The sequence below is a fragment of the Candoia aspera genome, chromosome 15 (assembly GCF_035149785.1).
Source record: "Candoia aspera isolate rCanAsp1 chromosome 15, rCanAsp1.hap2, whole genome shotgun sequence".
Taxonomy (NCBI): Eukaryota; Metazoa; Chordata; class Lepidosauria; order Squamata; family Boidae; genus Candoia; species Candoia aspera.
Window position 1 is genome coordinate 14,678,948 of NC_086167.1, and position 24,973 is coordinate 14,703,920.

The window sequence follows — 24,973 nt, forward strand, 5'->3', positions numbered from 1 at the left end:
ATTTAGAATTCTATGACTGCCCAGCTCATTACCCATTCTGGGTAGTGTTCAAAGTTAAAAGCAAAAACTGTCTGGGGAAACAGCCAGGTCTCCAAATATAATATATAAAGGTGAATACATTCCTCCCCAGCCCTCATTTATATTCCAAAGTGACTTGGCAAGTGTCTATCTCTTACATACAGCTGTCTCTGACTCTTCTAAAACTCCTGTGTTGGAAAAGGAGAGCAAGTTGGGAAACATATATAGCTTTTCTTTTAATTACTGAGCTAAATTTATATTTAATTATAATCACGCATACATTTAATTACATTTTGAAAAGGTTATGTTCAGTCTGTTTTGGAGGGTAAAATATTAACAATACTGCATGAATAAACTAAGGTCTTCTACAAATAATTCATGCACACAGAACTGTGGTGGGAAGAAGTAAGTCAGGCATATAATGTACCAGTAAATGGATAATTACCTTCCCCCCCCCCCCATAAAGGGGTGCTTTACAGCTGACTTTTCTTTGTTCCTATTGCAGATTTTGTTTTGGATTTAGCCACCTGGATGAAACAGCAGCAGTAAAAGATCATTTGGCTGGAATGTTGTGGATATATATGGCAGGTAGAACGGTTTCCTAGTATCCAAGAAACTAAGTTGAGGTTATGTGTTAATAAATAAGGAAACAAATGTTTCCAAATTTTGGCTATTCCAGAGACCCTAGCAAAGACCAAGTAATTAATCTGTTTTTCACCCTTATTTTAAAGCAGCAGTAGCAGTCATTTTTGCTTTCCTCATCAGACGATCTTGCTAAATTCATTTTGGCAAAGAGAAACAACCATTCGCCACTAACCAGCAAGAAAAGCGTGAAACGAATAGTCTGGATTTCATTACTTAATTTGGCGGTGAAAACGTTATCTATGGTTGAGATTATTTTGAAGATCAGGTTCGGAAAATTGTGTGGTGGATCGGGACTGTTAGACAGATCCCACACTTTCAAGCAGTGAGCCCAAGTTAGTTTTTTTGGTATCAGTTGTGAGAAGTTAGGGCAAAATAGAAATCTTAAATTAGTTTGGGGTGTGTGTGCGTGTGTGTGTATGATATATGTATTTTTAAGGATAACCACAATCTTTGCAAGCATGAGAGATGGAAAACTTGGAATTGATGAAACCAGAGCAAGAAGTACCATCAGCGGATTGTAACATAAGTTCTAACAGGTCAGTGGGAAATGTGTACAGTGCACAGTAGTGCGTTTCTTAAAGTCTACAGTTTGTTCAGAATCTGATTTTTCAAATAGAATAGCTGGATTCTAATTTTAGCACAATCTTGCCTAAGCTTGTCCAAAAAACTGCTTGAATTTTCTAGCCTGCAGTTTTCAGATCAGTTCTCCGAAAAAGGAGAAACCTCTCGGTAATATAGTGCAAGTGAAGCAGAGCTGAAAAGTATGACGTCGCTGCTTCCAGAAACAGCTATATCTGTGGAGGTGGCCTGGAGTTTTTAAAAAGCAGCATGCAAAATAATCATAATTTTACTGAGACTCAAATAAATTGGCTGGTTCATATGCTACCTGTGCTAAGGTAGTATGAAGGAACCCATGGAAGAACATAGCAAAACAGAGGACTGGATTAATGTATGCAGGCACTAAAATAAGATTTTGAGGCGTGTTGAATGGAAAAACCATAGAAACACGAGCCTACTAGATACAACAGAAAGCCTTGTACATCCTAATCAAGTAAATTGAACGCTATTGAGAGCTTAATTTAGTTTCATAAAGATTAGCTTCCTCATCAGACAAGAATAAGGGATGTTGATGGTACAGAAATGGCTTGTTATTGACAAGTCATTTATTTTAACCGAGTTAACAACTTCCACTTAAAGGTCTGGGAATAACCCTGCAGATTTTCTGTGGTCGTTTCCATATTGTCTTCAGGGCACGAAGCGGGGTGTTGTCAGCAAAGCACAGCTGAGTCTCAGTAAAATAAATAATTGACCTTTTTTTTCCTCCAAAAGAAGCAGTCCTGCATCCAACCCCAGGGGCGTCTCCAGTTTCTCAGGGAAAGTTGGTCCTTCTGCAATAACTGAGGAGGTCGGTTCGCTGGCTTCATTTCTGCAAGATGCTCAAAAAAATGGTGACTCAGAAATCCTGAAGAATTGCGAGGTACGTAACAGTCTTTTCACGTATGTTTCTCAGTGATTATGAAGAGCGGTCTAAACTTCAGCTTTTTAGTATATGAATAAAGTATGTAAGCTGGGGGTGACTTTTGTGATTTGCTAAAGGCACAAACCCAGGTCCCATGTAATATCTGGATCAGTCATGTAGCAGCTCTCCAGACTCACAGAGTGAGATTTTTCCAAGGCTGCCTTTTATTTGGATATATCAGAATTCCCTTCTATAGGCAGACGTTCTGTTTGAAAAACCTACAGGTAGCTAATGCGTTAGAGTCCCTGCTCAGCGCTAATACAGCCTGCCCAACAGCAGCAGATCCAAATACGCCGTGGACCCCCCCGGGCAGCTCCTTCCACAGGGGCTTCCACAGATCGGTCTGTTACTACAACGAGGCGGGTTGCACGAGTCAAAGAAAGGGGGCGAGGCGCGATGGGCATGTCGCTACTGCAACCTTCTGCTGTCTGGCTGAGACTAAAACTGCCATCTTCCGAGTCAGCACATCAGAGGGAATTGTGAGTCGTGCTGCGAACGCACCTTTAACCCGAAGGGGTTAGACCAGCGTTTCTCAACCGCAGCAACTCTGAGATGGGTGGATTTCAACTCCCAGCATGGCTGGCTGGGGAATTCTGGGAGTTGAAGTCCACCCATCTCAGAGTTGCTGCTGTTGAGAAACGCTGGGTTCGATATTTCTCTCTGAGCTTCGGGTATAGCGTGCTAATGATGCTAGCGTGACCCTGATTCAAATAAGGCTAGTGATTGTTCCAGCAAACACGCTGAATGGGCAAAGGCACCTTGATAAGTTGCCAGGTGTTAAAGTGTTTGCAGTGTGAAATCTGGAGTGCCTTATTAGGGCTCTCACTCTCGAGATTCCGGTTCTCAGATTCTGTTCTTCCTTTCTCTGTTGAGGCTCGTTCGCTTCTGTCCAGGTCGCGGACAGAATACAGGTCTCAGATACAGCTTCTAGACAAGAAGGGGAAATCCTGACGTTTCAGGGATTAACCAACTGCCACGCTAGATGTGGGCAAATGGCAGTTACAATTCGTGAGGGAGGAAGATGCTTATTTTCTCTGATGAATCTTAAACTCTCTAATAGACCAGGTGGCTACAGTTGATCACACTGGTGGAGAGACAATGCCAAGAACAGATGGTTGCCCAGCAGAAAGTATTCCGTCATCAAATACAGGTAAGTGATTTGATTTAGGGTACTCGGTGCCTTTATTCCGAAGCCCCGGCTCTCAGCAGCGTGGCCCGGGAATGGCGAGGGAGCGGTGGATGACCAGAGGGGATGGGAGTGCCTTTAAATTGTATCAGATGCATGCAAAAAATACCTCCCTCAGCTGGCAGGAAGGTACGTACAGTATGTAATCCATTTATATTCCTTCTTGGTGCCTTGATGTCTTAAACCAATCTGCGCTGCTTACGTTTTGTGTGAGTGTGTGTATGTAGGCACACACACTCGGTCAACCCAGGCTGTCTTTTCACACTTCTCTTGAGATGGGTTTTGCCTGTAGAAATATATCCATCGACAGCTTTGTTAGCCTCTTCAACCAAACTGTTTACTGATTATCCTAGGAGCATCAACGTTTTTCTCAAGAAGGATTTTGAGGGTCCCTGAATCTACGGTAGATGCTCTAGTCCCAGGATCCTTTCCCCCTCGCCGCGTGTAAGGGTTGCCTATTCTAAAACACCATCAGACTCATGAGCAGGAATTCAAAGAGATCTGGTTTATTAAAGAATAGTATGCAGGATCACAGAGAAAGCTGAGAATGATGAAAGCGCGCCAAATGCAAACCAAACCCCCTCGGTGCAAACGGAATCCCTCCCCCCGTAGAATCTTCCCAAGTCCACCATCCCAGGTGCTCCTAACGGCCTCTGCTGGTCTGCGGGAAAAGGCCTTGAGCAGAGAAAATAACCCAAACACATTCCATTCTCCTGATTCCGCATACTGAGCTTGGTACCAGGTCTCACAGCAGCTCCCTCCCAAACAGCAACGCGCGTCAGCGCCATGGCATGGGAAACGTTACGATGTATAAACTACATTGAAACAGTGAACATGACACCACGTCTGTCATTATCTTGCCCTTAACCCGAAGAATAGTACGTGCTCCGCCCGGTGCGTTTTTGGTGTTTTGTCTGTCTCTCCATAAAGCGTCGACCGGTGCATTTTGGATTGAGGAAGGCACTGTGAGCATGTTGGAGATCCACTGCTTTCGCTGTTTTGGTTCAATCTTCCACAAGCATACACACATAACTCCTGGTAAACCTGTGCATGTGCATTCCTTTTGTGGACGTGTGGTAGAGGATAAGTGAGTCGCTGTGATTTCCTTAGGGTACTGCAATACCTTTCTTCATCAAAATGCTTAGTAGCTAAAATTTAATTTCTTCAGTGAGGGAGAAGGGATATTTTGGTTTGCTCTGCCCTGGCCCCAAAGATGCTGTTGATGTTATAAAGTATGCTGGTTCCCCCCTCCCCCAATTCGCAGTTTTTATCTTTGGCTCTTCAGAATTAAATCTCATCTTGATTACCACAATTTCAAGGCATCAAGGATCTAAAAGAGTTACAGGCTTTCCTGGAAAATGACTTTTTCTAAACTTCCCTTTAGAGGAGGTTCGTAAATAGTCGTACACCTTCAGCCTCATTCTCTAGTGATGATGGCACTTGCCATTACACAGCTGCTATCTTAATCAGGGCTAGGAAAGTCTTTTGGTTTCCTGTTGCCAAACAGTGGGACAAAACTATGCAAAGCTGAAGACAGATTTTGAGTTTGTATGTGTACGTAGGAAGCTGTTTTGTATCAAGATGACCCAGATGCTTTCTCTTCCTTGGCACCAATAGTTCCCCTTTTCTCAGAAATTCAAATTCTCACCTCCTGTTTCACAGGTCAATGTACAGTATTTCTACATGTGAAAAGAGATTTTTCCTACGTCGAGTGTATATGTATTTGGTGCATTTTAATATTTACACCGTTTTGGTAACTCTTTCTCCCTTACCTTTCCTGATGGCCCTCTTCACTAATAGTAACCAACTGTTCCTGAAATTGAATCAAATAACTAAGAGGTATTGTGGTTTTCAGTTCTCTTTTCCCTTCCGACATTGATTTCTTTTCTTTTTTTTTTTCCCCAACAACTTTTTGTCATTCATACTCACAGGATACTCACATCTTCCTTATCTGTGTGTACATGTCCAAGATCATGTGTTGCACTGGAGAAACCAGACTACTTACTAAGAAATACTTCTGCGGTTGGATGTTCTGAAAACTAATTGTGTGGAAGTAATGCTAGTGGACAAAGATCACCTGTTCCAAACCTGGCCATTGACTAAAGTTTTTTTGGCTTAATCCTCAAACCCTGTCCATGTCCAACTGGCATTTCACAGAGGTGGATTTATGTCTTGAGCTTGTTGTGCAATAGCAGCATTATTTCTGGTTTAATGGGAAAAAGTTGCTAACTCGTAATAACAGTTCCTGTAGCAATCGTGGCTAATCTGTGTGTTGGTTGTATGAAAATCTGAATATTGGTGTTTATAGTTAAGTCCCATACAGCTGATTGAGTTTCATTTCTTAGGCACACTGCCCCAGTAGAAAGCAGAGGAAATGAAATTGCAAAACTTCATATTAAAATTGACTCTTTGGTTATTAAACCTGTTTGCAGTTTTTTCTTAAACTTGGCAGTTGTTTTTTTAAAAAAGCAGTCTTTTACTTGAGCTACAACAAACTTTATTATGATCAAGGACCAAAACTGAACAAAAACCTGAGAGATTCTAAAATAAGTTTTGATGACAGCGGGCAGTAAAAGTAAGATAAAGCAAGATAATATCCAGAGCGCTGGATAGTACTTCAGTTTTTAAAAATCTGTATTTCTAAAGCTATAACCCCAAAAAATAATTATTAAAAAACGAAGTTCAACTGAGTTGAGTTAGTCTTAAATCCAGCTGAAAATGCCTAGAATCACATACATCGATCAGTTACTGGCTGTGAGCAGGCTAATTGTTTGTTTAAAGTAGGGGAATCCAGCTAGAGATTTCTGGCATCTGTTAACAGGTTGCTCATCTGCTTGGAGATTGAATAGCTGTTCAGGAAGGAAAGGGGAAAATTAAGAACTCATGTTCATAGATGCTCTATTAGATCGTCTTTGCAGGATTAGAAACAATTCTTTGTTGAGAGAAGCATGCCAGAATAGCACAACAGATTGTCTTCTTTCTTTTAAGGCCATCTAGATTAGTGTTTCTCAACCTTGGCCACTTTAAGATGTGTGGACTTCAATTCCCAGAATACCCCAGCCAGCCATGCTGGCTGGGGAATTCTGGGAGTTGAAGTCCACACGTCTTAAAGTGGCCAAGGTTGAGAAACACTGACCTAGATTGATAGTTCTTCTTTTCCCTTTATACTTCTCTGCAACATTACATTGGATGGCTGATACTGTCTCAGACAAGCCACGTTGAATGTGTCCATGCATGTGTTTTAAAAACAGAAGTAGAACAGATTTCCAGGTATTCATTTTTGTACCATAACGCATTTCTGCATGTTATGTGTGTATGTTAAACTGTCCTATGAGCACTCCTGTGGAAATGATTAAAACGTGGCTCTTCTTGTACAAGCGGTGGAATGCTCCCCATTTGTTTGTCAAGCCCAGCTCATAATTTTCTTTCCAGCGCATACAAAATGAAATCAGACGCTTAGTGAAGCTTCAGAACCAAAATGTGTGTGCGTGCGCCAAACGAGACTCTTCGACCGGCCTTTCAGACAGTTTCTCTTCGTTAGAAAGTCAGATGGGGCTGAAGTCTGAAATTTTTGAAGAAAATGAGCTCCTTGCCAGCCAATTCAAACCCAGCAATGCTGAGAATCAGGCAGAGGCTTCGATCATGCATCAGGAAGGCCTTGCAAACAGTGCTTCAGTAAGCAGTGGATATGGAACATTGTCCACTGCAGAACTGAATCCTAGCAAATGTAATGACATTCAGACATGCATGGAAAACACAGAGACAATTACCAAACCAGAAAATGGTCCAGCACCAGCACCGGCGGATTTAGTTGCGGCCAGTGTTCAGAACAAAAGAGAATGTTCGCAAACAACGATAGAACGTTGTCCACCTCTGAGAGAGAATGATGGAGATTTTCCAGCTCAAGTTGGGCATAAGATTAATGAAGGTCACCAAGGGGAACCAAACTGGTAAGTGACTGATACTATTAAAGTCATTAGGTTCATCTTCAAAGTACTTTAAGTTGTTTAGTTACCAGCTTTAAAACATGGCTCTTTACTCTGTTGCTAACAGGTGCAGTGCAGTTTACAAAGGTGGCTGGACCTCCTGTTGATGCTGTCACCTAGCATGCCTTCTGTTCCCTTAGATCAGTGATCTCAACCGTGGCAGCTCGCAGATGTGTGGACTTCAACTCTTCGAGCTGGCTGGAGAATTCTGGGAGTTGAAGTCCACACATCTGCAAGCTGCCACGGTTGAGATCACTGCCTTAGGAAATGGAGGAACAACTCAGCGCTTTCTTGGTCAGTTCCATGGTCCCATCACTGTTGCTTTGAAAACTTTCTGCAAGTAGAGGCACAGTGAAATTTTGTCCCCTGGCAAAGTTATAACCAGACCGTGTATGCTGCGATCAAATACTGGGCTGACCGTGTGTTACTGTCACATTTCAGGTGGTTCATCCCAGCCTCTTTCTTGCAGAGGGCCATCGGAGCTGAGAACGTGCTTTATGAACACCCTGGTTTTTAATGCTCAAGGTGGTGTCAGTAGAGTTTCTTCTTGATCAATCCAAGGCTGCCTTCAGAATTCTTCAGGAAGTGGACAGGATTGTGGAATGCATGCACCACGCTGCCATGTTAGGGACACTATTTTAGGAAGGAAAGCAAACGTAATAAATACTGTGGTGCTAGCAGAAACAAATGTATGTGTTTTAGGAACAATTTTTGTTTTACCTACCTGGCAATGTGGGAGATCCGTTTAGAGTCTGCAGGCTGGAGGTGTTCGTTCTTAGAGCATCTTCGAGTGCGGAACTGGGAGGAGGCGACTTTTGAAAGCTGTCCTACAAAGCCCTGAGAGGGTGGGAGTAAACTTGTTTGCACGGCGCAGGATTCTACCCACCCACTCGTCCAAGAATGTAAATTGCAGTGCTCAAGCAACTATTTTTATTCCCCGTTTTATGTTCTTTTTGTATAGTAAACCTTTGACGTCATGGGCTCAAAAGTTGAAACTAAACCAACTGAAAAAAACAAACACGGAAGAAGAAGGCGTGCAAACCGTCGACAGTGTAAGAGAGTTGGTGTTCTTTTTTAAATCTGTTCTTCCAAATGCCGGTGTGCTGCTTGGCACCTTCAAAGCCCTTCGTGGCTTGGGACCGGTTACCCGAGGGACCGTCTTTTCCCAGTTTTCTCCACCCATCCGGTCTGGTCCAGCAGGATGGTCATGCTCCGGGTCCTGTCAGCCAAGGAATGTCGGGCAGGGCCAGGAGACGTGCCTTTTCTGCCGTAGCGCCTGCCCTCTGGAACATCCTCCCTCCTGGGATTAGGATGGCCCCGCCCGTGTCGGCTTTTCAGAAGGCCTTGAAGACCCGGCTTTGGGCCTGGGCCTGGGGCCCCGAGTGTGCAAAGGGCCCCGTTTCCTGGTTGTGCTGACACCGACAGATTTTAATATCTCTTGGCTGCTATTTGCATTTAATTCCTTTTGTGCTGTTTTAATTATTTAATTGTTTTTATGATTGTTAGCTGCCCAGAGTCACTGGTTTGAGATGGACGGCTGTGCAAATTGAATAAAATAAAATAGTTCAGCTGCGAATGAACACATACAGGAAGTGTCAACTTCCACAACTTTAAGATACGTCGATTTCAATTCCCAGAATTCCCCAGCCAGCATGTTGGTGGTATATGATTGCACTGCCCAGTTGTTAGGGATCTAAAGAGATTAATTGAGGTGTGGTCAAGAGTATGCACCCAGTAGTATTTTCAGCGCTGCCTTCCCTTTTAAATAATGGAATTATTTCTTTGTTAGATGTTTTTACATTCAGGGATGTTTGCCCTATGGCCTGTAATGATCCTGCTAAAGATTTGCAGGCCTTAAACCACTTCTTGCATATGGCAATCCTGGCACATTTCTTCAAATCCTGGTCAGAAGGTCCATCCTTTGCTTAGTTAGGAACTATAGAGGACCTCAGCCTGTGGTCTTACAGACAATTATCTGGAAGTCAGCACTGTTGAATTCAGTGGGATGATCACTGGGACAGATGTATCATTTTCTGAGTTTGCTGGGGCAAATTACTCTTTTTGCATCCAGTAAGTGGGGTAATGTTTTACTTTTTGGCCAACAAATCACTGGTCTTCTCTTCTTCATTTTGTGGAATTCCAGGCCAGTACCGTTGCTGCTGCTGCTCCATCAACGTCTCCATTTTACCTCAATCTGCAGAATGGAAGCCAGAATTCTTTAGTGTCTCTTTCTTCAGGTATAGTGGATTCCAAACTCATTCCTTCATACTTGTAAGTGTTGTGGATTTGTGACAAGCGTAACGTTTTAGCCTGGCTAGCCTTAGGTGCATTTCTCCTTGTTTACGGCCTCGTCTATTGAAATAGCTGCAGAGGAGCGGGGGAAGCCCATCTGCAGTTTGGTACCCGGTTTGGTGGGTCCCATTGAGTCCAACAAGGCTTAAATGCTTAACAGAACAGCTCTGCTCCAAAGGGGGCTAAGTCTGGTATCCCAAGGTGTCCACTGTATCCAGCAGGAGGTATTTGTGTTGCCGTAGGCCTGAATTTTTTTGAATTAGTCTGCCTGTAAAATAACAAGACTGCCAAATCCCTGTATTTTTCCACAAGCGAAGCCTGCCTGAAGGACTCATGTGGCGGGAACTGTATCTTGTTTGAATCAGAATCCAGGGAAGACTGGTTTAGCTGGGAGGAGGGAAGAATTCCCAGGCGAAAGGCCATCTTTCATGCTGAAACCCTCAAGGAGGAATGTTCTCATTACATTTTCTTGGCACTGATTGCCTCAGATGTCTGTGCAATATTAATCTTTAGCTTTATTGCACGTCAAACCCTGTTAGTGCTAAAGCTCTAAAGCGTAGTATTTCAGCCACAAGTCTTTCCTAAGGCGCTGAAGTTTACACATTCTGTATTTTAAAAAAAAAAAAGGTTTCCCAGGTCTTTGCCACTTATGAATCAATTTTGAGATACCTATTTTATTCTGAAAGGGACGCGGTGGCGTTGCGGGTTAAACCGCTGAGCTGCTGAGCCTGCTGATTGGAAGGTCGGCAGTTCGAATCCGCGTGACAGGGTGAGCTCCTGTTGCTGGTCCCAGCTCCTGCCAACCTAGCCGTTCGAAAACATGCAAATGTGAGTCGATTAATAGGCACCGCTTCGGCGGGCAGGTAACGGCGTTCCGTTTAGTCATGCCGGCCACATGACCACGGAGGAAGTGTCTTCGGACAAACGCCGGCTCTTCGGCTTCGAAACGGAGATGAGCACCGCCCCCTAGAGTCGGACACGGCTGGACTTAACGTCAAGGGAAACCTTTACCTTTACTATTTTATTCTGTAGGGCTGACATACTGGAAATTAGATGAGAAGGAGATGTATCACACTTTGCCTGTGAACTTAGAAAATGAATTCCCTGTATTCTCAACAAAGGCATCCTCAGAACAGGTATTGCTTGCTTTTTTTTCCCCCCTGCTTTGCCAAATGCTTCCCCACCCCACGCCCCTCCCATGCCTGGTGCTGCCTGCTCATTATTTGATGCATGATGGGACTGAGAGACAGCAATTTGGCTCCCCCCTTTTGGCATTAAGCTGCTGTGTGTTCCGAGCTCTACATTTCCATATAGTGACTGGTGTCCTGTTACTGGAATGATCCTGTTTGCCCCTCCTCCCGAAATGCTGTATATTCCTGTGTAAAAGTACAGTTCATTGTTATATTAAATATAATGATCAATCTTAATTCTTTACTTTTAGCTGTCTTCCAGTAATGAGTTGAAGCCTACATCCTTAAAGGACATTTATCATAAGAAACAGAAGGAAGATAAGCAGCTTGTAGACTGGAATTTTTCCCCTCTGCAGTCAACTCATCCCCCAGAGGTAATGGCCTGTATTTTATTTAGCCCAGCCTTTTGCACTGAAAACTTCCATCCTTTCTTATGCTTACAACTGGCCATGCTTTTCCAGATTCCAAAACATAGTTTGAATCTCTCCTGACACAGTCTCCAAACTGTCATTTGCCTATTAGCTGATTCTTCTCTCTCTCACTAACATCAAGGGGACAAAACAGCAAGAATGTCATCAAGGGTTGCTAACCAAGCTGGCTTCTATTTGACAAAAGCCGAATAGTTCTGGTTGAAAAGGCAGAGTGGAAAGTGCAGTCTGGTTCACCAAAGCAACCGGTGCAGGAATTTTAAGTCCTGTTGGAGGCCAAAGCTAAAGAGTAGTGGAAGCATGCGTCTTCTGCAAAGCTTTCCACCGGAAGGCCAGCACAAGGGTGGCTGGGGTGCTTTTGCAGAAATCTGCAGGTGTAAATCTACCAAGTGGTAGCCTTGGAGACCATGCATCCCAGTGGAAGGGAAGTGAGAAATAAAGAAATAAAAGTCCCCATTCCTTTCTGTCCTCCTCGCTAGAGTGAACAGGCAGGGCTGCAGAAGTGGGTATCGCAACTAGATTTCTACCCGCGGTGATTAGAATTGTTCCGTATGGTAGGACCGTTTGCCCCCTTTCCCCACCCACCCCCTCCCGACAAGTTAAAGTGGCAGTTTATCTTCTGATATTCTCCACATCATCTCTTGATGCCGAAGCAAATGATTTGCCCATAGTTGGGTCTTGATTTTTTGATTCCAGTCACCGTGATGTCTGTTTCCCAGATCCTTACCCTGGACCCGACGCTCCATATGAAACCAGGTGAACCGCATGCGGGACGGCATTTGCACAGGTTCTGTGGCAGCCCAGAAAGGGCTTCCTTTTCTCCAGATTCCATGGCGGATCCCGCTTTCACTCTTCATTCGGACGTGGATTCGTTTTCTCGCCAGAGCACGGCTGCGTCCCCTCGGTCTGCCGAGTCTCCAAAATACGCCTCTTGTTCAGCAGCCTTGCGCATGGATTCCTGGGATAGTTGTGAGTTTCAGAACGAAACCAACGTCACCAGCTCTCCCCATCCAAGCAATGTGATCTTAGACACGGGGGATGAAGACACCTTAACCCTCACGCCATCTTCAGCTGCCCGGTGCCCGATTCCACCCGCTGATGATAGTTTGGCACAGCATCATCTTTCATTTACTTGCCTAGACGATCCTGTGGTGCTCTCTAAGTAAGACACTCGCTAGTAAGAACGTTGCCTTTAAAAAAAAGGCATTTCAGTATTCAGTTATCTGCAACTGGCGTTCCTTTCCTAAGGTTCTGTGGAGTTCCATAAAGGCATTAATTGCTTTATAGAGGGATCAGTTGCGCCTGCCTTCTAGTCAGCTGTGATGAATAGGAGTTGCCATTATGTGACTAAGCTAGAAAGCTTAACTAAAGCTGTGGGGGTTTTTTCTTCCCCCTTTTCTCCTCTTTTAAGTATACCTGAACTGGTGAACATTCTGGGGTGGCAAATACATTGCGTTTCCTGTTTCCCGTCCTCTGTACCTTATAAAAATGGTGCCTTATATTGGCAGAAGGCTTTCATTCCCAGTGTTTTACATCTAGCTCCTTCCTCTTTGCCTCATTTTGACACTTGTTGGTGCAAGTTAGGTTTTTGTTAAAAACAAGTTGGTCACACACAGCCTGACCTCTGACCTGTAGTGTATTTTTGGTATTTTGCATAGCCATATATAGAAAAGGGGGGGAAATAAACCTTGCAGTTTGGACCAGATACATTCACGTGGCAGCATTAAGAAACTGAGAACTAGGTAACCAGGTATTTAATTACTATAATGGCCATTTTCTGCTGCCCCCACACTATTATAATCTTTGGATAGCTTATAGTGAGAATGACAGCATTTCAAACAGGAAGAAAGATCTCAAAAGGAGTTATAAATGTAATTGTTGGGGTTTATAATTCAGGGGATTGAACAGGGGGACTGTGCTGTAGTTTCTATACTGTACATAAAGACTTTTAGGGAAGAAACGAATTCAACCTTTGGTAGGCAAATTTCAATTAACGTATTTCCTATAAATAGTTACCTTGAAGTACCGATAAGGTCATTTCTTTGCCTCAGAAATATTGTCATTCAGTAAAGTTGCAAAGGTTTTAAATGTTGTGTTCTTCATGTTTTAAAAATCAGGATTAGGCAGAATTTGAGGGAAAAACATACCCGGCATATAGCTGATCTACGAGCTTATTATGAGTCTGAAATTCTCAGCCTAAAGCAGCAACTAGAAGCAAGCCATACCTCTCCTTCTGAAGACATGAAGAAAATCAATCAAAACCTTATGGACAGGTAGTAGCTGAGTTGTTTGGAATAATGTGCAGATTTTTTTTCCATCTCTTTTGAAGTGATACTGTCTGGAGACCACTGTTTCTGAACATTCCTGGCTTCCGTTTCGACACATGAAAATCAGGTGGCCGTTTAGAGACTGTCTTGTGATATTTGTTACATTGCGAGCTGAACAGGAAGGGCTGCTGTACTTCAAATACATTTGTAGTTGCTCTGTGAATTCACCCCCTAGTGAGTTATTTATTTGGGCAGCAAGACTAACATGCTTTTGGAAATGAGGGTTGCATGGTCTGCAGTCAAGACTTTCCAGCAACTGTTGTCCTCTGGCCACTAATCCAGCTAAGCAGCAGTTCACCTAAAAATGTGAATAATACATTCTTTTTTTCTTTTTTTACACTTAATGGCTCTCTATTTTAATTTTCAGGTGTGCCAAATTAGAAGCTGCTCTGCATGAAGCCAACAGCCGTGGGCAATCCCTGGGAAATAAAAACAATGCCTTAGAGGTGGAAGTAGTAAGTGTATCTTATGGCTCAGGTGGAGTAGTTCAACTGTAGGAAAAGGTCCTTAGAAAGCACGCAGCGTATCCCGAACTGTCTCTTTATGGGCGTGAACTAGCGCTGAAGAGGTGGAGGGGGGGACAGAGAGGGCCAAAACATAGCCATGTCCAGGTAGAATGGCCACCGAGGACTCCCACATTTTGAGAGAGGAAGAGCAATTTTCTTCGAATGAGATGGCTTGGCATCTGGGGAACAGAAGTCTGGGAGGTGCACACTGAGGTCTTGTGTTGAGTTGCCAGAGTGCACACCCAGGAAGAAAACAAGACTTTCTCGGGCCCTGTGAGAATCCTCTAAATGTACTGGGCCACACTTAGTTAGATCAGATTGTTCATCTGTTACGTATGCTCATAGAAAGAAAACCCACAGCAAATATATGGGAAATGGGCTGGCTGAAACCTGCATCGTATTTATTCCATCACGTGTTATGGTTTGTTCTGCTTACAATTTCAGTGTAGTCATCTGATGGGCTCTACTTTTGTATGACTGTTGGCCTGTTCACGTTCCAGACAGATTGGCGAGAGCGTTTCTGTGCCATCAGCAATACAACCAAGTCCTTGCAGGAGCGCATTGAAGAAATGCGCACAAGTAGCAAGGAGAAAGATAACACCATCATTCGCCTCAAGAGGAGACTTAAAGATCTGGAAGAGGCGTTTGAAAAAGCCTACAAGCTGTCCGATAACAAGGATGCCCAATTAAAGGAAGAAAATAAAATGTTTCAAAACGTAAGTTGGGTAACACAAGCCTTGCCCTGGGCTATCACAGTTTGGAATCCATATTGCCAATTATCCAGAACATCCTCAAAGCCGCTATGGACCCAAGTCTTTAGCTGACATGATCTTTCCAAAGCCGTGCAGGGGGAACAGTGTTGATCATTTGGCTGGCTCTGAACAAAATGCCTGTGTCTTTCCCTGACAGTTCTCTCCATTAAAAAAAAAAGGGAGGTTTTAAAAAAGGGCATTTTGACATAAAGCATATTGTGGAACTATCCTGTTCAACTGGTAGTGATTTTCACCCGTGGAGGAAACAGGTCTTCACTGTTTCTGCTAGCTCAGTTTCATTTCAGTCTTCCCTTATTAAATAGGTGCTTCTCGGGGTCACGCTGTGTGTTCATGGACTGATACGTTTGTAAGATTGAAGGTTTTTCTTTTAAAAAAATACCAACTAGGAATAAGTTACAATAATGAAAGGTTGAATTTGCTTAAATCCTGGTTTGATAAATATGCCTGATACTGGAATGTGTGCCAACTAGCTTTTTATTTCATTGAGTTTTTATATCTTAAAAATCAATAACAAAAATATTCCTTTCTTGCTAGCTTTTGGGAGAATATGAATCCCTTGGGAAGGAGCACGAACGAGTTAAGGTGAGCAGCAGGTTTTTCCAGAACTGTAACTGGGTCTGTTTGTAGGTGAAGAGGATCAAAAACCAAATGGGCTTTAGAGGTTCATTGACCATTAATAAAAGCAGGTGTATTTTCCCCCAGAAATAACCTTTTTGTCCGCAACATGTTTGTGCTTATGGGGGATTATCGGCCCAGCCCTGTCAGCTGAATTTGTCACACACTGGACTTTTTATACATTTATTTATACCAGTCTCAAGCAGTGGACGGGAGCTGGCTAAGTGGGCCTCTGCCAAAAGGAGTCTTTGAGAGAGAAAATTGTTCAAGCGGGTGAACAAAGCTGAATGCAGCGAGACAGCCACCTCAGAAAGACGTGGGGCTAATCAGCCAGGGTGGAGAGGGGAGCAATCCTGATGGGTTCCAAGTACATGATTAATTATTTGCCAAGGACAATGAAGAGAAACCTTAGCAAAGCTTTTTCCAGGGGAACTGAAGACAAGTTGGATTAATGCTCAGCTGAAGAAAGACACTTGAATAGTTCGGTATTAGTAAAATCAGTGTTTACATTACCCTTAATGTGGGATTTTTTTTTCTTTCCCACAGGATTCTTTAAATGTTACTGAGAACAAATTACTTGATGCGCACACTCAGATTTCCGACTTGAAAAGGTAAAATTGTACCATTTAATCCTAGATGAGCGAGAAAAGTATAGCGTCCCTCCCACCTCATGAAATACGTTATCCATGTCTGCATCGGGGGTTCTGACCAGCAGTCACTGAATCAAATCTAGCAAAGAACTTTGCTTTTGATGTTTTTGTATGATTTCTTACTTTTAAACAGTTTCTTTTGCTTTGTTTACTTACCTTAAAAAAAAAAGGGATAAAAAAAATAGGGTACAGGTGAATAAACAGGGAATTTGCAAGTGTTACAGAAATTAAAGTTTTTCAGCATTTCGTTAATTGATTGTAAATAACAGTATATTACATTGTTTTGAAAAACTGAAAATCACTATTGAGCCCTAAAGAGAATATAAATATCAAGGACACTATAAATCTTACAAATTTAGGAAATCCTATAAAACGGAAATATTAAGGTTTCATGTAAAGAGAAGCCCAAATATTGTTTGTGGTACAAATCCCTATCTGCAGTTGCAATCTAGAAATGGTTTCCAAATTGAATTAAATACTTCCTCAGATTTCCTTTTGGAATAGAAAGTTATACTGGACCTTGAAACATACTGCCACAGTTTAGTTCTTCCATAGAGGAGATCGGATGTCCTTTCCAATCAGGAGTATAGACTATCCTTGCAGCAGTCAGCTAGTTTATAAAACTGTGGGAATATATGTTTAGTAAAGTTTAATAAAAATATTGCCGGTTGAAAGGGAAATCAACTTTGTAATATGTAAGATACGCAGGAGTTTGACCGACAAAACTGTTACTTAACTAGCTAATCAACATCCATATCAGTTTTATGTATCCAGGTGTTTTATGGGCTGGTCATAGATCGCAATAAAGATGATTACTTTTCTTTGCTAGTTTATCTAACTGTGGAATATGCCTTTAAGTAAAAGTTCAATAAAAACATTGCAGGTTGAAAAGGAAATTCAACTTTTAACATTTGTTTCATTCCAATATATACCATTTCCCAGAATTGTTGCACTTTAATCTCAGTCACCAAATATGGAAGAATGATCCGACCCAATCGTTACATTTCCAACGATTTTAGAAAATGAGCCGTCCCTTTTAGCAACCAAAACTGGAATAATAGATCAACATTGGTAAAATTGATTATTTTTCTGCTCTGCTTTAGAACAGTCTCAAAACTGGAAACTCAGGTGAAGCAATTAGAACATGAAAACTTGCTGAAATTTCGTCATCTCGCAGAGGGGCACTTCGGACCATCTTATGCCAGGTTAGCAAGTAATAATTGTGACAGTGTGAGAAAGCCACAAGCCGACAACTCGTACAGCTACTGTAATTTTAAGAAGGATGAACAGGTATCTCCTGGCCAGGTAGTGTTATGTGCAGAATAATCGCTGTTATATGGAAGCGTATTAAGGAATGAATAAAAGACTTTGCAGCTAAGACAGACTTTGCCTTGACGCTGCAAATACTGACCTCAGTGACGTTAAGGGCAGCTTTGCCAACCTGGAAATGTTCAGAGCTGTCATCTTCACTCATTTGAGAGCCTCAGGTTGAGAATATATTGCTTTGCAAGATGCTGTCTAAGAAAGTCTCCTGGTTTTTAATTTGAAGTAATAAAAGGGTTACATCCTCTGTTCAGTTCCTAATTACTCCCTGCATCCTTTGTCCTCACAGCAAATTAGTAAGCTCTGACGTGAGCAGAAGGAAATGGCTCATCCCGGGTTCGGAGTTTTCAATCTTTACTGGCCAGCCTTTGGAAGCCCAAGAGAGTCTCAACGATAATCGACTTGAAAAAGGATTCACCTCTTCTAGGTAAGGAATATTTATCCTCAGATGAGAGGAACTTGCCAGAAAAACTGTTCTATCAGAATCAATTTATTCAATCAATTTATTCACCGCCAGACTCCTATCAGAATCAATCAACTTATTCACGGTCGACCAGGAATAAAAGCCATTGGAAAGGTGTTTCAAAATTCCCACAGCCCAGCCCAGCCAGGGTGTATTAAGACAGCAAGGATTTGGGGTTGAGGGTCTGGCATGGAGTAAAATCCTTGCCGTCTTAATACACCCGGGCTGGGCTGGGCTGGGCTGGGCGAATTTTGAAACGCCTTTCCAATGGCTTTTATCCCTGGTCGACCGTGAATAAGTTCCAGACTCAGTTATTTGGGGGCGGGGGGAAGCTCCCGTAGATTACAGTGGGGGTTAAATTCAGATAATTTAATCTGGATTTGAGTCTGGCGAAAGGAAACGGTTGTTGTGAAATTGACTTGACCTTTTCAGCAGTGGGATGAATATTCATGATCCTCCGGAATGTTTCTAGGCATCATTCTCCTCCAGAGAGGGATTCCTCTCCAAATTGCCTTCTAACCAATGAAGCAATTGAAAAAGAAACTCCCATCCTAAAAGCCTTTAAGGAATTTGAAGAAAGGAAGGCTTTGAAAAACTGGGGCACCCAGGCAGAGAAAGAGGAAGAGAAATCAGCAGAGACCAGCAGTAAGTTGCTGTTTAATAGCTTTGATTTCCTTATTCTCCGTCCTCCCACCGGCTTTCCTTCTCTTTCTTCCTGCGAACGAGAGCTGTGCTGGCTCAAGTTTAGATGAAAGGATGCCTCTGTGTAAAACACAAGGCTCTTTGAATGAGATACAGACATCCAAGACACACCGGAAGGAAATCTTCAGCGCGTCCAATTTCATTTTGCCTCTCCGAATATTTCTGGAGTTGTTCCCTGCTGCGGGTGTTTACATGTACATAATGAAAATGGCTTCCAGCATTTCCGTGTTGTAGGGGAAAGGGCAGGGGCCATTGGCGCAAATACGTGCCTGACTAAAATCCTCCCCGCTGCTTTTGCTTATTTCAGAAGCAGCCGTTCGGCGGCCAGTGGTTGGATTTGACGAGACATCCTTGGGTACCAGTCGTTCCCCAGAGAAGGGCAAAGAGCAGCCGAGGCACAAAAAATTCAACTCGCCCAGTGCCCAGAGATCTTCATCTCTCCCGCCTTCAAACAGGAAGACAAATACACCAAGTAAAGAATTCAGATTGTCTAATTCGGTGTTTTTCAAACTTGGCCGCTTTAAGGTGGGTAGACTTCAACTCCCAGAATTCCCCAGCCAGCCATGCTGGGGAGTTGAAGTCCACACATCTTAAAGCGGCCAAGTTTGAAAAAGACTGGTCTAATTTACCCTTTCAGTGTGGATGCATCAATAGTCAGGGTATTACTGGGCGAAGGAGGGCTGTTAGCTTCCAGAGCAATTATTTTGTGGGTATTCCCTCAGTTGTAAATGCAGGGGGGGATGCTGCTTGGGAGGCTAGAATTGGGTCAAAACATGGGTACCCTTCAGGGGTGCCTGCAGGAAGTGGTCAAAAATGGTGAGATGGTATGATCGAATCCCCACCTGTTTTTTCCCACACGTGCATCTTGGCTTCTTTAACCCCAACCTGCGGGCATCCCTGGTAGCCATCTAGATGCTGATGGACTGCAACCTCCATCGTCCCTTGCCAGCCCAGGGATGGGAACTGGAGTTCAGCGGCATCCAAAAAGCCCACCCCATATTGACCCCTCTTAGACAGAAAATCCTGCGAAGAAGACTGTGAATCGTCTGTCTTCGCTGCAAAGGGTGTGTGTGTGTGAACACCGGGCAACACAAGCCTTAGGTGCCTTCTCTGAGATTCAAGGACTCCTGTCTTGTTTCTCGCCGCAGCAAAGAGAGAGATCATGTTGACTCCAGTTGTGGTGACCTGCAGCCCCAAACGCTCCCCAAAGGAAAACCTGTCTCCGGGGTTTAGCCACTTCCTCAGCAGAAACGAAGACACAATGACGAGGTATTCACTCCCCCTGCTGATCCGCCAGCAGATCTTCCAGCTGTTTGGGTCAAGTTTCGAAGTTAGTTGGCGTTCTTAAACTGACAGGAAATGGCCTTTTGAATCGTCCTATTTATTCAGTTTCTGCAGGCAGAAAGTATACATTTTACCAGTATTCACTTGGGAAGGGGAAGGGGAAGGGGGGGGGAAATACCTCCTTGCTGCATAACTTCCATCTTTCCTGTGCTAGGTTCAATATCCTCTTGGATGACGTAGCAGCTGGTCCTGCGTCTGCGTTGCACTACAGCAGCCCACGAAAAAGGCTTCAGTTTTGCTCCGGAGGTGACTCGGAAGGTAAATGTTCACAGTGGGTGAGATTCTGTCCTTTGCTGTTCGAATTCTGTAAAGCTGCTGCTCTTTGGCATCACAGAGGCTCTTTCGGTTGTATGGATGAGAGGTGCCTGTACGGCTGTCGTGCAGAGCATTTGCGTATGCTTTCCAAAAGCCATTAGCGATGAAGAATTACGAAGCAATTTGATGTGGACTGACCTGTTAATACAACCCAATGTATGGAGATATATTGAGATAGCCACCTCAGCTTCTCCCATTTCCTCCTCCCTGCCCCAATTTCCCTCCCTACATTTCTTGGAGTCTGTCCTGGGCCCAGGTGTATCAAGTCGTTCCCTGCTGTCATTCTTCAGTTAGACTGCAGATTTTCCCACATCTGTAGCCAGCATGCCCTTTGCTAGTTGGGAATTCTGGAAGCCCAGTGCCGTCCCAGTCTGGAAGGTGCCAGGTTGGGGAAAGCTCAAGGCAGGTACGGTAGAATTGTAGGGTTAGTCATAAAGCACTTTGATTATTGATTATTGATTTGATTATTTAAATTTGGTTTGTAATTGCTAGATTAGACTGCTCACTTGAGGGAATGATATTAAAGGCAAAACTGAAATACTTTGGCCACATAATGAGAGGACAGGACACCCTGGAGAAGATGCTGATGCTGGGGAGAGTGGAGGGCAAAAGGAAGAGGGGCCGACCAAGGGCAAGGTGGATGGATGATATTCTAGAGGTGACGGACTCGTCCCTGGGGGAGCTGGGGGTGTTGACGACCGACAGGAAGCTCTGGCGTGGGCTGGTCCATGAAGTCACGAAGTGTCATGAGTAAGGATGGCGAGCAGGGGGCTCCCACCCAGATTGTCAAGCGCATGCGTAGCACTGAGGAACTGTTCAGCCATTCAAAGAGACACAGATCGGGACCGCCTTAACCTTTGGGGTTTATATGGCTGGGTTTTCCCACGCCTTCTCAGTTTGTTAGGATTCTTGTTAAGTACTACTAATAAATATTAGAGACCAAGTCATCGTCTTAGTGTGTTTCCTGGTAATCAGGACACGAAGAGTCGGAAGCGACTGAACGAATAAAGAGAAAATTGCTAGATTATAACTGGGCTTGAGTTTATAGGATTCCTAGCCAATACTGCATGTCCCAAAACCTCCTGTGGTGTTGACTCTGCAGCCCACCAAATCCAAACTGGCAGAGGACAGTCTCAAAGGCTTTGATGAAGTCACGGAAATATATTTTCTGAATGTGATTCCGCGGTCCATTTATAATCAGCTTCTCTGTTCTTTCTCTCTTGCGGGGAACAGGACTGCAGCACAGTCACCCAGAAAACAACAGAGGTTCAAAGTCTTCCTCCTACCCGGAACCTCTGCATTCCGGAGCAAGAAGAGACTCAACAAGAGAAGTTTGTGAAGGGGGGAGCTCTGCTGCCACCAGCGAGACAGGCCTGTCTTCGGCAGCACCGGCCCCTGGCGAGGCTGAATTTAAGTATGTTTCAAGGATTAGGACGTTGGCAGAGACTGAGAGGCTTTTTGACGAGCTCACACAAGAAAAACAGCAGGTAGAAATGGAGCGTTTTTGCTTCTCTTTCCATGCTCCTTCATTCAAAAAATACCTGGGTCAACATTACCTTTGCTGGAGGTATTGTTTGTTTGTTTGTTTGTTTAATTTGTCCCCGTCCATCTCTTCCCGTCAGGGGACTCTGGGCGGTTTACAATAAAATAATTGATTAAAACAACAAACATACAATATAAATACGATACATAAATATAGCATTACTCTTAATTAGCTTGCTTCAACCCAAGAAGGAAACCAGACATCCCGTCCTTCTGGTTGCTGTGTATGTGGCAGGAAATGGCCTTTTCTTTCCCTTTGCCCATCCCCGTCATGTCCAGGAGGAAAATCAGCTGGTGAATGCTGCCAGAATGGTAGATGAAATAGGACCACTGAAAACCTGGCAGGAAATTTTTAATCAGCACAGGAAATCTAAGGGGGAAATCCCTCTCTTCACAAACTACCCCTTGAGAACTGTTTAATGTTTACAAAATACAGTATGAGAAAGGCTGACTGGCATCCTGAGGAATTTTAAATTGTGGACCCCTTGGTGCTCTCTGAGCTTGGTGGTTGGCTTTCAGACGTTTCATGACCTGACTAGGGAACATCATCAGTGCCCGACTAGGCAGCATCATCAGTAGCACTGATGACCTTCCCTAGTCGGGTCATGAAACGTCTGCCAGCCAACCACCAAGCTCAGAGAGCACCAAGGGGTCCACAGTTCAACCCTGAGCTACAGAGATTCTCTTCTATTGGAACTTTAAGTTGCAGGTCTCCACTTTGGCCTCTTTCAAAACTACCTTTGTGTAATAAATTTTGAAACAAAATAAAAAGTCACTTGTGATTGAAGCAACACGATGGATGGATCCATCCCCTTCCCCTTCCCCCCCTCCACTGAGCAGAGCTGTTAACACGTTCTAGGATGATCCCGCTGTAAGATCCACTGAACTGGAAAAAGATTGTTAGCTTTTTTGTGGATCGTTTTTATTTTGTCTGTTTTTGCCTTTTTTTTTTTTTTTAACTCTCTAAAAGCATTCCCTCTTTCCTGATATTCCTGTACCGATAGATTGAGTCCCAGTTGAGCCGGATACCTTGTGCTGGAGGAAGAATGGCTCTACAGGCCCGACTGAATCAGGTTTAAATTCTTCTCTTGGGTTTAAATTCTCTCTCTGGGTTGAGGTGTGCACGTGTGTGGGTGTCGGTCTTTCAGTCCTAGGGCTGCATCCAGGGCTGTCCACAGCAGACCATGATTTCATCCAAATTAGGAACTGCATTGTGCCATCCCAATGCAAGAACAGAGTTTGTCTTGTGAGGCCATAATGCACATTTCATCGTTTACTCCCCTTGACCTCTCCCTGGACATCATGGCTGCAAATAATAGAAGCGACTCCCCCAGGGGATTTTAGCTTCTGTCCCTTTTAGCTGCCTGGCTCCTGCAACAATTTACTCTTTCAGTAGTTGCAGCTTTTAACGGTGAGGCAGCACGTGTGAATGATCCACCACACATTAAATGACCAGGCACTTCATGGTCCATGCAGCTGTCCTCACTTACACAACCCTTAGACTTTTTAGCATGTATTTGCCAGTCACAATCTCAGAAACTAAATGAAGATGAATATGGGATGGGAAGAAGTTCCAATCTGCAGTGATGCCCAGTGAGCGAAATGATTTTGCTTCTTTCTACAAATGGAAAGCTGTCTAAAAGGTGGGCCCCAAACGTTCATTCCAGAAGCACTGTGGGGTTTTTTCTGATCCTTTCTGGATCCTGAACGCACTCTCTGATTATTCCCTTCAGGAAGCTCTGGAAGATCGTTTGGAAAGAGTTAGTAGAGAATTGGGTTCCATCCGCATGATCCTGAAGAGATTCCACATTTTACGTACCTCTGCGAATATTTGAGATGACCTGACCTTTAGATACCCCTTAATTTGCACTGAAGTACAATAATTATGCACTCTGAAAATGCAACTGGTTTTGTATTTTTGTAAGCCCTCTGCAGCCTTTTTGCAATCATGTTGTCTTTACTACACAAAACAATATTTTGTACTGAGCCACGTCTTTTCAAAACCTATTTTTGTTATACCTGAAGGAATCAATCTGTCGGTTTTGTATTTTGCTACTTTTGAAGAAGCAGGGTTTTTGGTTTTTTTTTGAAATAGCAGACCTGAATTCTTTGTAAGCATAGAGACACTGAGAGGCAGCTTGTTTTTCAGAAGTTTATCATGTTGTGGTTGATTTGATGGTGCTCACCATTTTTAGAGCTAGAAGGCAAGCCTATTGTGTGAAGTATATACACAGTGCTGACTTTTTATTTATGCTAGCAGGACACACAGCTTCTTCTTGTGAAGTGAGCTCCAGGCAAACATTTCTTAGCTTAAAGTTCAAAACTGCATCTTGTTTCATAAGCTCCTTTGCTCAGTTACAGCACAGTGTTACCAACAAATGCATCCACAAATGCACACGGTTTGGAAAGTCTATTTAAATGTCCACCTAATTGCATTCCAAGGAATCAGAGAGACCTCAGAAGTTCTCGTTTTAAACAACTAGCTTTTATTTTGCATGTTTGTTGCGGAAATATTAATTAAAATCAAGTGTCTAAACTGAAGTAGCTTGAACTGTTTTTTAAAGCCTCTCGGGATGAGGAGCCCTTTTCTCTTAGACATCACAGTTTGCGGTCCAAGTAGTTGTGCGCGTGCATTTCCCATAATGGATAAAGACTTTTCGGTGTGTCTGACTGGATATTCCTTGTATAGTCTCTATTTGCTTAGCAAATTGAGTCTTTTTCATTTTCATTCAGCCTCCTTCCTCTCAGCCACAGACAAGAACCTCAGAAAAGCAATGTTGCTTGTCGGTCTGCGTCGGTAATTGGTTGCTGTAATCGGGGCCAGGTGTAGACACTAGTCAAATCCATTTTTCTGTGGATCCATCGTGGGGAAAGGCATGTTAAGACACATGCCTTCTCTCTTTTGCCTTTTAAATTTTTTCAGTTCTCTTAAAGCAGTGTTTCTCAGCCTCAGCAGCTTGAAGATACATGTACTTCGACTCCCAGAATTCCCCAGCCAGCATGTCTGGCTAGGGAATTCTGAGAGTTGAAGTCCACGCATCTTAAAGCTGCTGAGGTTGAGAAATGCTGTCTTAGAGTATAAGTTTCTGGGCACTTGCACTCTGTATGGGCCAATTAAACATTCCAGTAGGGATCATTCAGAATTAACT

The 24,973-nt window shown here is 43.4% G+C and overlaps 1 protein-coding gene across 1 annotated transcript; it reads left to right on the plus strand.

The window, feature by feature from the left end:
* The first annotated feature begins 191 nt into the window (after nucleotides 1–191).
* Nucleotides 192–24,365, plus strand: MPHOSPH9 (M-phase phosphoprotein 9). The gene is made up of 24 exons (XM_063315344.1): nucleotides 192–606; nucleotides 1,100–1,199; nucleotides 1,993–2,140; nucleotides 3,243–3,332; nucleotides 6,801–7,318; nucleotides 8,316–8,406; nucleotides 9,498–9,591; nucleotides 10,679–10,782; nucleotides 11,088–11,210; nucleotides 11,984–12,426; nucleotides 13,382–13,537; nucleotides 13,959–14,046; nucleotides 14,598–14,813; nucleotides 15,405–15,452; nucleotides 16,032–16,096; nucleotides 17,239–17,340; nucleotides 17,748–17,885; nucleotides 18,394–18,566; nucleotides 18,931–19,095; nucleotides 19,772–19,892; nucleotides 20,122–20,225; nucleotides 21,516–21,769; nucleotides 22,829–22,897; nucleotides 23,558–24,365. The coding sequence occupies exons 2-24, from the start codon at nucleotides 1,129–1,131 to the stop codon at nucleotides 23,657–23,659; spliced, it is 3,483 nt and encodes a 1,160-aa protein (XP_063171414.1). The 5' UTR covers nucleotides 192–606; nucleotides 1,100–1,128; the 3' UTR covers nucleotides 23,660–24,365.
* The last annotated feature ends 608 nt before the right edge of the window (nucleotides 24,366–24,973 follow it).

Coding starts and splice junctions, on each gene's coding strand:
- MPHOSPH9 (XM_063315344.1), top strand. CDS start 1,129: ATGGAAAACTTGGAATTGATGAAACCAGAGCAAGAAGTACCATCAGCG. Junction 11,211..11,983: donor AGTCAACTCATCCCCCAGAG/GTAATGGCCTGT, acceptor TCTGTTTCCCAG/ATCCTTACCCTGGACCCGAC. Junction 21,770..22,828: donor TCACACAAGAAAAACAGCAG/GTAGAAATGGAG, acceptor CTGTACCGATAG/ATTGAGTCCCAGTTGAGCCG.